This window comes from Monodon monoceros, unplaced genomic scaffold (genome assembly GCF_005190385.1).
Source record: "Monodon monoceros isolate NGI ecotype Baffin Bay Population unplaced genomic scaffold, NGI_Narwhal_1 Super_Scaffold_18, whole genome shotgun sequence".
Classification (NCBI taxonomy): Eukaryota; Metazoa; Chordata; class Mammalia; order Artiodactyla; family Monodontidae; genus Monodon; species Monodon monoceros.
The window spans coordinates 146,479,522-146,493,498 of NW_021703774.1; the positions used below are offsets into that span (position 1 = coordinate 146,479,522).

General features: G+C 41.3%; 1 protein-coding gene across 3 annotated transcripts in view; it reads right to left on the reverse strand.

The window, feature by feature from the left end:
* Positions 1-13,977, reverse strand: part of CCDC30 (coiled-coil domain containing 30) — a 169,267-nt gene that overhangs the window by 18,094 nt on the left and 137,196 nt on the right. For all 3 annotated transcript variants that reach the window (XM_029230822.1, XM_029230821.1, XM_029230824.1), the window contains one exon: positions 4,172-4,284. In XM_029230822.1, coding sequence (XP_029086655.1) covers positions 4,172-4,284 — 113 coding nt within the window. The remainder of the gene's footprint in view (positions 1-4,171; positions 4,285-13,977) is intronic.

Here is a 13,977-nt window from a genome sequence, read left to right on the forward strand (position 1 = left end):
GAGTCTAGACTTCGGAAACATGGAGCTACCATATCCATCCTGCACTTTTAGGTAAGAGAGAAAACCCTCCCTTTTTAAAGACATTCTTATTCAGTGTCTCTGCTGCAGCAACTCAACCTACATCCTAATTAATGGAGTTGCTCTAGATACCTGGGTTCATAAAACTGCCTTAGACCTGTTCAGTTCTTTGGCCCTTGCAGCACCCACTACAAAATATGAGGTACCTATTCTTGCAGATTGTGACTTAGGTTCTTTACAGGGAGATATTTCTATCTCATAAATGTTCTCATTTTCCCTTATACTAGGAAGAGCTTGGCAAAAGATATCACCGGGTTTCAGCATCCTCTGGTCCATAGCCTCAGAGGTTTAACACTATCTAACAGTACACCTATTGTTCTCTGAGTTTCCCAGCTGTTCACAGTTCCTCTGATTTTTTTTTTTTTTTTTTTTGCGGTATGCGGGCCTCTCACTGTTGTGGCCTCTCCTGTCGCGGAGCACAGGCTCTGGACGCGCAGGCTCAGCGGCCATGGCTCACGGGCCCTGCTGCTCCGCGGCATGTGGGATCTTCCCGGACCAGGGCATGAACCCGTGTCCCCCGCATCGGCAGGCAGACTCTCAACCACTGCGCCACCAGGGAAGCCCAGCTCCTCTGATTTTTGACATCATTTGAAACACAACATGTATTTCTGGAATTGCTTTTACCCTTTCTGCCTTGGGATATTAAAACCCACATCTGCAGCTTCCATGCCAGACAGCTTCTGTCTCTCTTATCCTGCCATTTGGACTATAAAAATATTAATTTATTTTTTAAAGATTATAGACAATTTGGGGAAAAAACCCAACTCCCATATGATCGGTATTATAATATTCTTGTATTTCCTTCCAGTCTTTTTATAAGCATCTTTTTTTAAAAACACTGTCTACATTAAAATTATCTTATTCTCTTTTCATTCATTGTATCACAGCATTTTCCCATGTTGTTATCTAGTCTTCATGGCCACCATCTTTTACAGCTGTATTATGTTCCATCAAGTGAATGTACTATACTTGACCTAACTGGCTCCTATTGCTTGATATTCAGGCTTCTTTCAGTAGTGCTACATGGTGTGAAGAGTACGTGGATGCAGTACAGCTGGGGAGAGCTTAGAGCCTTCCCTTCCATAGCAGACTGGTTATTTGACACACCTATTAGTTTAGCCAGAAGTTCTGTTGGCCAACTTGCCCGAAGAACATGCGGATTTTCTAAGTTTATGTTTGGCTTTGTTAACTTGTACAATAAGACAGCACAATACTCATGTTCTAAAATTTAAGGACAACTTTTGCTTATGTTTATATAAAACCAGATGGTCTTTCATTTATTTTCACTTCAAAAAGGCAGGGAATTTGTTCCTCTGGAAGAGTAGCTGGGAAAACATGGAAAAAAATAGGCATTGTTTGTAAAGGTCAGGAGTGGGATCAGGGGAATGAGAACAAAAATGAACCTAGAGTTTTGACAATCCCTTCCATTTTCTTTCCTAAAGTTGTAGTTTTCAACCCTAGGTGCCCATCAGAATCAGATGGGGATGATTTTAGAAAAGAATTGATCCCTAAGCCCTATCCTCACAGATTCTGATTTGATTAATCTATGTTGGGGCCCATGCATGTGCAGCTAGGGTTAGCATCCACTGTCCTAAAAGGTATGGACAAATAATATGGTAAACTATTCAGCCTCACTAGCCATCAAAGAAATGTCTATAACTGAGCATTAAAAATCATAGAATAAGTTGAGCAAAAGAAGTCAGACACAGGACTTCCCTGGTGGCGCAGTGGTTAAGAATCCGCCTGCCAATGCAGGGGACATGGGTTTGAGCCCTGGTCCGGGAAGATCCCACATGCTGTGGAGCAACTAAGCCTGCACGCCACAACTATTGAGCCTGCGCTCTAGAGCCTGTGAGCCACAACTACTGAGCCTGTGTGCCACAACTACTGAAGCCCTCGTGCCTAGAGCCTGTGCTCTGCAACAAGAGAAGCCACCTCAATGAGAAGCCCATGCACCGCAACGAAGACTAGCCCCCACTCGCCGCAGCTAGAGAAAACCTACATGCAGCAACGAAGACCCCCAACGCAACCAAAAATAAATAAATTTATTAAAAAAAAAAGTCAGACACAAAAGATTACACGCAGTATAATTCCATTTTGATGAAATTCTAGGAGAAACAGAAATCAGGAGAGTGGATGCCTGGGAGGAGGTGGAAGAGCAAGAGATACAGACTGACGGCAAAACGGTAGGAGAGAAATTCAAGGGATAATGGAAATGTTCTGTATCTTGATTGGGCTAGTGGTTAGGTGGGCATATACATTTGTCAAAACTCATCAAACTGTACATTTAAAATCTGTGTATATGTAAATTATACCTCAATTAAAAGAAAGAACACTGGGGAAAATTTCATCAGAGCCCTCCCCCACCAAAAGTAGCAGCCAATGCAAATTCGGATGTGGTGAAATTGCTACTCATATAACGACAGCAGAAAATTTTGGTAGAATGCTTCTGAATGTTTTTTTTTGTTTGTTCGTTTGTTTTGCAGTACGCGGGCCTCTCACTGTTGTGGCCTCTCCTGTTGCAGAACACAGGCTCCGGATGCGCAGGCTCAGCGGCCATGGCTCACGGGCCCAGCCGCTCCGCGGCATGTGGGATCCTCCCAGACCGGGGCATGAACCCGTGTCCCCTGCATCGGCAGACGGACTCTCAACCACTGCACCACCAGGGAAGCCCTCTTCTGAATGTTTGATAATACATTTTATGATGCATAGCTCCAGCTTTTGGACTAGTAATTCCACACCTAGGAATTTACTGTATAAAAATAATTTTTAAAATGAAAAATATATGTACAAAAATGGTTTTTTATGTGTTACTTTGTATAAAAACATCAATCACAGGACCAGTGGGTAATTCTTAACTAAATCTGGGCTATGTTGTGAGGGTTGATTCCAGCAGGCCTAGACTTAACCTGAGCTGTTTTGCTAAAGTTCTTGCTTGGCGCTGACCACTGGTCAAGGAATGAAATACACTGATTCAAACAGTGTTGCTTTTCAACCACAGGTCTGGAGTTTCAGAAAATGGTTTTTAAATCATTATCATAACTACAATCAACATAGTAGGTGAGTGAGAACATAAGAGAATAAGAAACTTCAACCTATAGAAAGAATAGAGCAGAGGGGCGCAGAGCTAGGAGCAGAGAGGTGGGTCATGGATAAAAACTAAAAATAAGTAGATATAATAATAATAACAGCTGTGTGCTAGACACGGTTCTAAGTAAACGCTTTACATATATTCATTCAGTTAACTCTCATAACAACTTTATGCGATAGGAATGGCTATTTTGTCCATATTAAAGATGAGATACCTCAGGTACAGAGAGGTTATTTAACTTGCCCAAGGTCACAGCTAGTTCCTAGTAGAACCAGTAATTATACCCAAGCAACATGGCTCCAGAGTCCATACTCTGAACTACTAAGCTACACTTCAGAGAGGAGGAGAGCGGGAGGAATCTGGTAGGATGGTGACCAGGGAATGGAAGAAAAAGCAGGTAGTTGGGGAACATAAATTTTTATTGAGCACCTGTTATATACCAGGGACTGTGGATAAAAGGATGAGTAAGACCATGGCCCATGTCCTTTAAAACCTACAGTCTGGTGAGGAAGACAGGTGTGAGTCACGTTATTTCAAAACAACATGGCAAGTTCTTAAATAATTACAGAGAGCCATGTACAAAGGGCTACAGGAACACAAAGAGTGACACCTCACTCAACCCAGGCCGGAGGTGTCAAGAAAGGCTTCTTGAGGAGGTGACTCCTAGGTTGAGAATGAAGAGTTGAAATAGGGAGAGCGTGGTCCAGACTGAGGAAAGTACGCAAGGGAAAAAGAAGGCTGAAGGCAAGTGAGGGGGTATATTTGGAGAAGAGCAAGATGTTAGATACCACTAGAGCTCAATAAATAGTAATTCCCTTCCCCCTCCCTCTCTTGGGAAGGAATGAGGCCCCATATCTCCCTAGGAAAAGCCCTATAGATAGAACTTTTGGGAATGAAAGAAAACAATGTTGGCGTTCTTGAAAGGTCACTTCTGCGAGCATCCCCTGCTCTGGCTCCCTAAGAAGTAGCTCAGTCTTCTAAAGGGAACTTGTTTTTGTTTACCTCACATGGACATCAAGCCGCTTCAAAAATTGCCCATACTCTTCACGTAGAGCTTCTTTCTCTTGCTGCAACCCAGACAGCTTCTCTGACAATTCCTGGTTGCTCTTCAGATGCTGAAAAACATTAAAAAAAATGGGAATACTCTGCTGAATACAGGTTTGATGTTGACGAAATGGAAACTGGCAACGCCTTTCTGCTGAAAAAGGCATATGGAAAGCAGAGTAGCTTCCTGTGATTTTGCACTTCCAGAATTCCTGAAAGCCAATAGGTCTTTTCCTTGACTTTTGTTCCCCCAACCTTTCCAGTTAGATTTGTGAGCATTTAATTCCACATATAGAAAGTTTTCCAGCTTGAGGTAGAGTGAAAGCTGTTTTCCTGACCTAACCCTGACTAATAAAGTATTTGGTTCTAGAAGTGGCTCCAGGGAGTCTGGACTTAGTGTCTGAGCTGGTCGGATTTGAAGGCAGTTTAATCTTGTCACTAATACTAGCAATCCATGACCAAAAAGTTGATTAAATTATAATGTAGTTGCCTGTGGTGAAGTGCTCTGGCAGACCACAGGACTGCTACAAAGTTACAGAGGCACTGAGAACTCCAAGGAGTGCGGGGTGGCGAGCCACACCTGACCACGTTAATGAGCCGAAAAGGAGAAAATGTCCAGCTTGGGATTTAATTATTGGAACAAGGCATACTCAGAGACCCAGAGCACATCCTTCATGTAGGCAGCAGGTCAATATATCCCAAACCCAAATTTCATCAAGAAGGTGGCAGAATTGCAGCATAAGTTGCTTTCGTAGACTTGCCACATCTCTTATGTGAAAAATAGTGCTTTATTTGGAAATACATGCAAATCTGAGAATTGGGAACGAGAACATCTGACAGGATTCCAATAACTTTGAGCACCTTGGACCTAGAAATCCTACTGAGCCCCTCTTAGCAGCATAAGCAGTCCTGCTGTCTCAGATTAACCACCCTTGCATCGAGGACTCTACTGACTCCACCTGAGGCAGCTACCTGTGCAAGGATACCTATTATTCTTAACACCCACCCTATACCACTACCGCTTCTCTTTGCCTCCAGTCCTACAACTAGAGTCGGCTCCCAGCCCGTCCTGGGGAGAGGGGGTTGAGTATAGGGACTCACCTAGGAGGACTGCCATATTGAAAGAATGGAAAGATTCTGCCAAATTAAATTGGCAGAAACCTGAGGAATACAGGTAGGACTGTAATCACTAGGGAGAAAGGAATATAATGTTGGATAGGCTGAATTTATTGACATGGATGAGCTTACCAGAGATTCAGGATTTAATGTGTTGATTTTAACGTCTAACGTGACTTTAATAGTTTGCTTGGTTGGTGGACTGAAACTTGGACCCAACAGTGACCTGTGTTAAATGACATTAAGATGCCATGCTTCCTTGGTATAAGAGAGGAAAGAAGCCAAAGTCTTAAGTAGATCGGAAGTTTGGAGTAGATTTGTCATGGGCGACCTGCTCACCGCCTCATCACTATGACCCGCACGTCACTCAGAAGACACTCCTTTCCCCGAGGCTTTGCCAAATACACTGGTGAGGGGAGCTCCAGATTCCTTGAAATGCTCTATAATGCTCTCCTACTGAGGATGATGGTGGGAGATGCCAACACTGAAGCCCTGATTTTAGTGGGGATGATGGTACTGCAGCGTGTCAGAGATCAAGTGGCAATGTTTAACCCCCTGATACAAGGTGGGCATTATTACTCTTATTAGATAATAGGGCCAGAGATTTAACCAAATGGTTTGACTCGTAGCGATCTTTGGTTGTAGTTAATTGCTCACAGTGATTACAGGACTAAAATAGATGAACAGCCTACTAAAGTTTTAATTGAGTTGTATTTTTAAATAAATGAATAAATATATAAATGCACCTGGGTCTGGTGAACAGAGGCCCAATTTGAATGACAACAGTGGAGAGTAATGGCCTCTTACTCAATCCCCAGACCTGAGTCAGTTCAGACCCAGGGTCCTTTTGCTAGGTTGTCTTCGGGAAGAACGTTGTGTGTGACGCTGCCACAAGCATGTGATCTTCTCCCAAGCCTTCCCCAAAGAGGCCTGTGGCCTTTTACCCAGGTGACTGGGCATTGGAGAAAGGGAACTATCTAGACTTTGGGGGAATTACATACAGTACAGTGGTTCTCAGTCAATACTAATACCGTGGAACACAAAATGAGACTGAGGTTCACAATTCAGAGTGGGGGCTTAAGGAAGTAAGGTGGAAAATGGAGTTTGAACACACAGAGTGTCTTAGAGTAGGTCTGCAGTGATTCACTGGCTCAGTGAAGGTTTCATGATGGGCCTAGTGGGTTTGTGAATCTCCTCAGTGATTTCTTCCCAATTCTTTTTTTTCTTCTTTTGCAGTACACGGGCCTCTCACTGTTGTGGCCTATCCCGTTGTGGAGCGCAGGCTCCGGACGCACAGGCTCAGTGGCCATGGCTCAAGGGCCCAGCCGCTCCGCGGCATGTGGGATCCTCCCAGACCGGGGCACGAACCCGTGTCCCCTGCATCGGCAGACGGACTCTCAACCACTGCACCACCAGGGAAGCCCTCTCCCCAATTCTTGAATGTATAGTCAAACTAGACAATCTGGAATAGAAGATTCTCTTTGTTGGCTTTCTGACCTGAGGCATGAGGGCTATTGATGGTAGAAAAGGCCAAGTGCTTGGAATGCCTCTTCAGAGTCTAGAATCAACTTATACCACCTTTGCCTTCAACCCATTTATCAAGCAACCTTCAAGGCTGTATGGTTTCAGTGGTGCCCAAAGCAAGACAAAGATCTGTGCTGTGACAGCCTGCGGTGCAAACTGCTTTGCCACTTGGGCTTTATGACCCAGCAGACCCAAAGTTGCTCCAAGTTTCCATGGCAGCTGAGGAAGCAATATAGAGCCTCTGGAAAACTGTAGTTTAATGTTATGATTTGGGAGGAAAGTCATCTCTCCTCCCATAATATCTCTTTGCCTTTTGAGAAAGGTCCTTGCTTGTGACTGGCCCTGGTGGAGACTGAACGGTTGGCCGTGAGAAATCAAGTATCGAGTAACCTGAGCTGTCCTTCCTGACATGAGGTGTTCTATTATTCACTGAGCATTGAACTGGGCATGTGCAGTAGTACTCCATCCTCAAACAGAACTGCTATGTAAAATACTGAGCCCGAGCAGGTCCTTAAGCTTCCAAGCTGCATTAGCAAGTGGTACTTACTTCTATTGCATCACCACCTCTCTCAACCCAAACCTATGGCCTAATGGGGAGTTCTCTATGACCAGTTAGCCAAGGAAGAATAAATTCGGGCCTGATGTACATATGATTCTGTACAATATGCAGCGACCACTAAGCTGGGACGGAGTGAGAGTAGCATTGACATATATACACTACGAAACGTAAATAGATATGCAGTTGGGAAGCAACTGCATAGCACAGGGAGATCAGGTTGGTGCTTTGTGACCATCTAGAGGGGTGGGATGGGGGGGTGGGAGGGAGACGCAAAAGGGAGGGGATGTGGGGGTATATGTATATGTATATAGCTGATTCACTTTGTTATACAGCAGAAATGAACACAATATTGTAAAGCAATTATACTCCAATAAAGATGTTAAAAAAAAAAAAAAGTAGGGCTGCTGTGGCATACAGCCCCAACTGAGGGGTAGCCCTTAAGACCAGGGGGAAGGGAAGTCTCAGTGGGCAAAGCTTGTGTTCACTTTGCCTGGAAAGGGAGATGTCCAGAGGCATGGACCTATGCTAATTTATAGAAAGTTTCTAATAGTTTGGCCAGATGATCAGGGATTTGGAAAGAATAATATTGGAGGACTGATGAAAAAGAGGCCTGGAAAAGGGGCCTGGACTAGAAATGCTGTCCAATTGGTGGGAATGTTCTATGTCTGCACTCTCCAACATGGTGGTCACTTCACCCGTGGCTACTGAGCACATGAAACGTGCCTAGTGTGTCTGAGGAACTGAATTTTTAATTTTATGTAATTTTAATTAACTTAGAGAGCCACACGTGGCTAGTTGACACAATGTTAGACAGCACAGGCCTAGAGTGTGAACATACATGTGTTACATGTGTTTCTGCTCAGCAGAGGGCTTCCACAGAAGAGGTGGCTCTCAATAATCAGGTGGAAAAAATAGTACATTCTGGATGTCACTTAGCCTCTTTTTCTATCCTCTATTTGCTCACTCAGTGGGCTCACATACAAAGTGCATGGGGGCAGGAATATATTTTATAAGGAGTCGCCAAGGCTAATCCACTCAACTTGCTAAAAGCACAGATCAATGTTGAGCAACTGTTATGGCACCATCCACTGGGGGGCCAGGCAGTCACCTGGTAGTAGGTTTATTATGCTGGACCCCTTCCACCATGCAGAGAACAACAATTTGTCCTCAGTGAAAGAGACACTCATTTTATTTTTGTTCTTTTCATTAATTTTTATTGGAGTAGAGTTGATTTACAATGTTGTTAGTTTCTTGCTGTACAGCAACGTGATTCAGTCATACGTACATATATATCCACTCTTTTTTAGATTTCCTTCCCATTTAGGTCACCACAGAGCACTGAGTAGAGTTTCCTGTGCTATAGAGTAGGTTCTCATTAGTTATCTATTTTATACATAGTAAGGAAACACTCATTTTAGATACGGATTTGCTTTCTCTGTCCACAGTGCTTTTGCCAGGACCACCATCTGTGGACTTACCAAATTCTTTATTTCTTGTCATGATATACTACCACCCAACATGGCTTCTGACCAAGAAAATCATTTTACAGTAAGAGAAGTGAAAGAAAGGCTCATATATATGAGAGTCATTGGTCTCACCCTATATCCCACTATCCAGTAAAAAAAAAACCAACCTGCAAAACAGTGGAAAGACCTATGGAAGATGTAGTTATGATGCTGGCTAGGTGAAAACATCTTTTGAGGTTCAGTGATGTCTGATAAGATGATGTCTAAACTTTTAACCATTGATTGATATATGATGCTGTTTCTCTCAGAGCCAGAATATGGGAAAGAAACCAAGAGCTGGAATGGGAGTGGCTTTTCAAACCTATACCTCATTGGCAAAAGATGTGTTATTGTATTATTGGTAGTTAACTTATAATTAAGTTTTAAAGTTAGTATATCCATGTGGATTGAGACTGAAGAAGTAGCAATTAACATTACCCCCAAATGACCACAGATGCTGCTGGGACTCTGAGAAGTTAAGTGTATCAGTGAAACAGGAGGCAGGGCACAACCTTTAAAAGAATGACATAGCTGTTGAGGATACAACAAAAACTGGTTGGAACTGATTAGGTCAAAGATGGCAGAAGATTTGACTTCCAGTAGACTTTGAGCCTCATTATATGCTCGTTGTAATTAGCTAAACAACACACCCACATGTGCTGTGACAGTTCTGAGGCCAACCATAAAAGTCCCAAAAGTGGGCAGTTGCCCAATTCCTGCAAATCCCTGTCCCTTCTCCAAAATAGTTGGAATAATCCTCCCACTCATTAGCCTATGAAATTACCCAGCCTATAAAAATTAACCACGCCGTATTTCGGGATCTCTTACCTTCTGAGATGGCCCACACTCTGTCTGTGGAGTGAGCTTCTCCCAGGGTCACTCTGGCCTTTTGAGATGGACTGCATTCTGTCTATGGAATATGTTTCTCTCTAAATAAATCCATTTCTTACCTATCACTTTGTTATCCACTGAATTCTTTCTGAGATGAGACAGAAGAACCTCAGCTTCATTAATTCCTGAGACCAGGTGTGTGATCTCAATTAAGACAGTGGGTTCAAGTTCCAATTTGGGTTTTGGCTGGGTTCAAGTCCCAATCTAAGTTCTGAGATTTCATCTTCATTTATATGAGTGATAGTGCATCCTATTAGAGGAAAGCATACTACTCTTCATTTTTAAAAAAATTTTATTTTATTATTTTTTATACAGCACGTTCTTATTAGTTATCTATTTTAAACATATTAGTGTATATATGTCAATCCCAATCTCCCAATTCATCTCACCACCAGCCCCCTCCCCCGACCACCCCCCGCCACCGTTGCTTTCCACCCTAGATGTCCATATGTTTGTTCTCTACATCTGTGTCTATTTCTGCCCTGCAAACTGGTTCATCTATACCATTTTTCTAGGTTCTACATATATGCGTTATATATGATATTTGTTTTTCTCTTTCTGACTTACTTCATTCTGTATGACAGTCCCTAGATCCATCCACGTATCTACAAATGACCCAATTTCGTTCCTTGTTATGGCTGAGTAATATTCCATTGCATACATGTACCACATCTTCTTTATCCATTTGTCTGTCGATGGGCATTTAGGTTGCTCCATGACCTGGCTATTGTAAATAGTGCTGCAATGAACATTGGGGTGCATGTGTCTTTTTGAATTATGGTTTTCTCTGGGTATATGCCCAGTAGTGGGATTGCTGGGTCATATGGTAATTCTGTTTTTAGTTTCTTAAGGAACCTCCATACTGTTCTCCATAGTGGTTGTATCAATTTACATTCCCACCAACAGTGCAAGAGGGCTCCCTTTTCTCCACACCTTCTCCAGCATCTGTTGTTTGTAGATTTTCTGATGATGCCCATTTTAACTGGTGTGAGGTGATACCTCATTGTAGTTTTGATTTGCATTTCTCTAATAATTAGTGACGTTGAGCAGCTTATCATGTGCTTCTTGGCCATCTGTATGTCTTTTTTGGAGAAATGTCTATTTAGGTCTTCTGACCTTTTTTGATTGGGTTGTTTGTTTTTTTGTTATTGAGCTGCATGAGCTGTTTATATATTTTGGAGATTAATCCTTTGTCCGCTGATTAGTTGGCAAATATTTTCTCCCATTCTGGGGGCTGTCTTTTTGTCTTGTTTGCAGTTTCCTTTGCTTTGCAAAAGCTTTAAAGTTTCTTTAGGTCTCATTTGTTTATTTTTGTTTTTATTTCCATTTCTCTAGGAGGTAGATCAAAAAAGATCTTGCTGTGATTTATGTCAAAGAGTGTTCTTCCTCTGTTTACCTCTAAGAGTTTTATAGTGTCTGGTCTTACATTTAGGTCTCCAATCCATTTTGAGTGTATTTCTGTGTATGGTGTTAGGAAGTGTTCTAATTTCATTCTTTTACATGTAGCTGTCCAGTTTTCCCAGCACCACTTATTGAAGAGACTGTCTTTTCTCCATTGTATATCCTTGCCTCCTTTGTCATAGATTAGTTGACAATAGGTGCGTGGGTTTATCTCTGGGCTTTCTATCCTGTTCCATTGATCTATATTTCTGTTTTTGTGCCAGTACCATATTGTCTTGATTACTGTAGCTTTGTAGTATAGTCTGAAGTTAGGGAGTCTGATTCCTCCAGCTCCACTTTTTTCCCTCAAGACTGCTTTGGCGTCTTTTGTGTCTCCATACAAATTTTAAGATTTTTTTGTTCTAGTTCTGTAAAAAATGCCACTGGTAATTTGATAGGGATTGCATTGAATCTGTAGATTGCTTTGGGTAGTACAGTCCAACATTTTCACAATCTTCCAATCCAAGAACATGGTATATCTCTCCATCTGTTTGTGTCATCTTTGATTACTTTCATCAGTGTCATATAGTTTTCTGAGTACAGGTCTGTTACCTCCTTAGGTAGGTTTATTCCTAGGTATTTTATTCTTTTTGTTGCAATGGTGAATGGGATTGTTTCCTTAATTTCTCTTTCTAGTCTTTCGTTTTTAGTGTCTAGGAATGCAAGAGATTTCTGTGCATTAATTTTGTATCCTGCAACCTTACCAGATTCATCGATTAGCTCTAGTAGTTTTCTGGTGGCAACTTTAGGATTCTCTATGTATAGTATCATGTCATCGGCAAACAGTGACAGTTTTACTTCTTCTTTTCCAATTTGTATTCCTTTTATTTCTTTTTCTTCTCTGATTGCCATGGCTAGGACTTCCAAAACTATGTTGAATAATGGTGGCGAGAGTGGACATCCTTGTCTTGTTCCAGATCTTAGAGGAAATGCTTTCAGTTTTCACCATTGAGAATGATGTTGGCTGTGGGTTTGTCATATATGGCCTTTATTATGTTGAGGTAGGTTCCCACTATGCCCACTTTCTGTAGAGTTTTTATCATAAATGGGTGTTGAATTGTGTCAAAAGCTTTTTCTGCATCTATTGAGATTATCATATGGTTTTTATTCTTCAATTTGTTATTATGGTGTATCCCATTGATTGATTTGTGGATATTGAAGAATCCTTGCATCCCTGGGGTAAATCCCACTTGATCATGGTGTATGATCCTTTTAATGTGTTGTTGGATTTTGTTGATGATTTTTGCATCTATAATCATCAGTGATATTGGTCTATAATTTTCTTTTTTTGTAGTATCTTTGTCGGGCTTTGGTATCAGGGAGATGGTGGCCTCACAGAATGAGTTTGGGAGTGTTCCTTCCTCTGCAGTTTTTTGGAATAGTTTGAGAAGAGTGGGTGTTAGCTCTTCTCTAAATGTTTGATAGAATTCATCTGTGAAGCCATCTGGTCCAGGACTTTTGTTTGTCGGAAGATTTTTAATCACAGTTTCAATTTCATTACCTGTGATTGGTTTGTTCATATTTTCTATTTCTTCCTGGTTCAGACTTGGAAGGTTATACATTTCAAAGAATTTGTCCATTTCTTCAACGTTGTCCATTTTATTGGCATATAAGTTGCCTGTAGTAGTCTCTTAGGATGCTTTGTATTTCTGCAGTGTCTGTTGTAATTTCTCCTTTTTCATTTCTAATTTTATTGATTTGAGTCCTCTCCCTCTTTTTGTTGATGAGTCTGGCTAAAGGTTTATCAATTTTGTTTATCTTCTCAAAGAACCAGCTTTTAGTTTTATTGATCTTTGCTATTGTTTTCTTTGTTTCTATTTCATTTATTTCTGATCTGATCTTTATGATTTCTTTCCTTCTGCTAACTTTGGGTTTTATTTGCTCTTCTTTCTCTAGTTCCTTTAGGTGTAAGGTTAGACTGTTTATTTGAGATTTTTCTTGTTTCTTGAGGTAGGCTTGTATTGCTAAAAACTTCCCTCTTAGAACTGCTTTTGCTGTATCCCGTAGGTTTTGGATCATTGTGTTTTTGTTGTCATTTGTCTCTAGGTATTCTTTGATTTTTTCAGTGATCTCTTGTTATTTAGTAATGTATTGTTTAGCCTCCATGTGTTTGTGTTTTTAATTTCTTTTCCCTGTAATTGATTTTTAATTTCATAGCGTTGTGCTCAGAAAAGATGCTTGATATGATTTCGATTTTCTTAAATTTACCGAGGCTTGATTTGTGACTCAAGGTGTGATCTATCCTGGAGAATGTTCTGTGTGCCCTTGAGAAGAGAGTGTAATCTGCTGTTTTTGGATAGAATGTCCTATAAATATCAATTAAATCTACCTGGTCTGTTGCATCATTTGAAGCTTGTGTTTCCTTATTAATTTTCTGTCTGGGTGATCCCTCCATTGGTGTAAGTGAGGTGTTAAAGTCCCCCACTTTTATTGTGTTACTGTCAATTTCCTCTTTTATAGCTGTTAATAGTTGCCTTATGTATTGAGGAGCTCCTATGTTGGGTGCATATATATTTATAATTGTTATATCTTCTTCTTGGATTGATCCCTTGATCATTATGTAGTGTCCTTCCTTGTCCCTTGTAACATTCTTTATTTTAAAGTCTACCGTATCTGATATAAGTATTCCTACTCCAGCTTTCTTTTGATTTCCATTTGCATGGAATATCTTTTTCCATCCCCCCACTTCAGACCTAGGGACACATACAGACTGAAAGTGAGGGGATGGA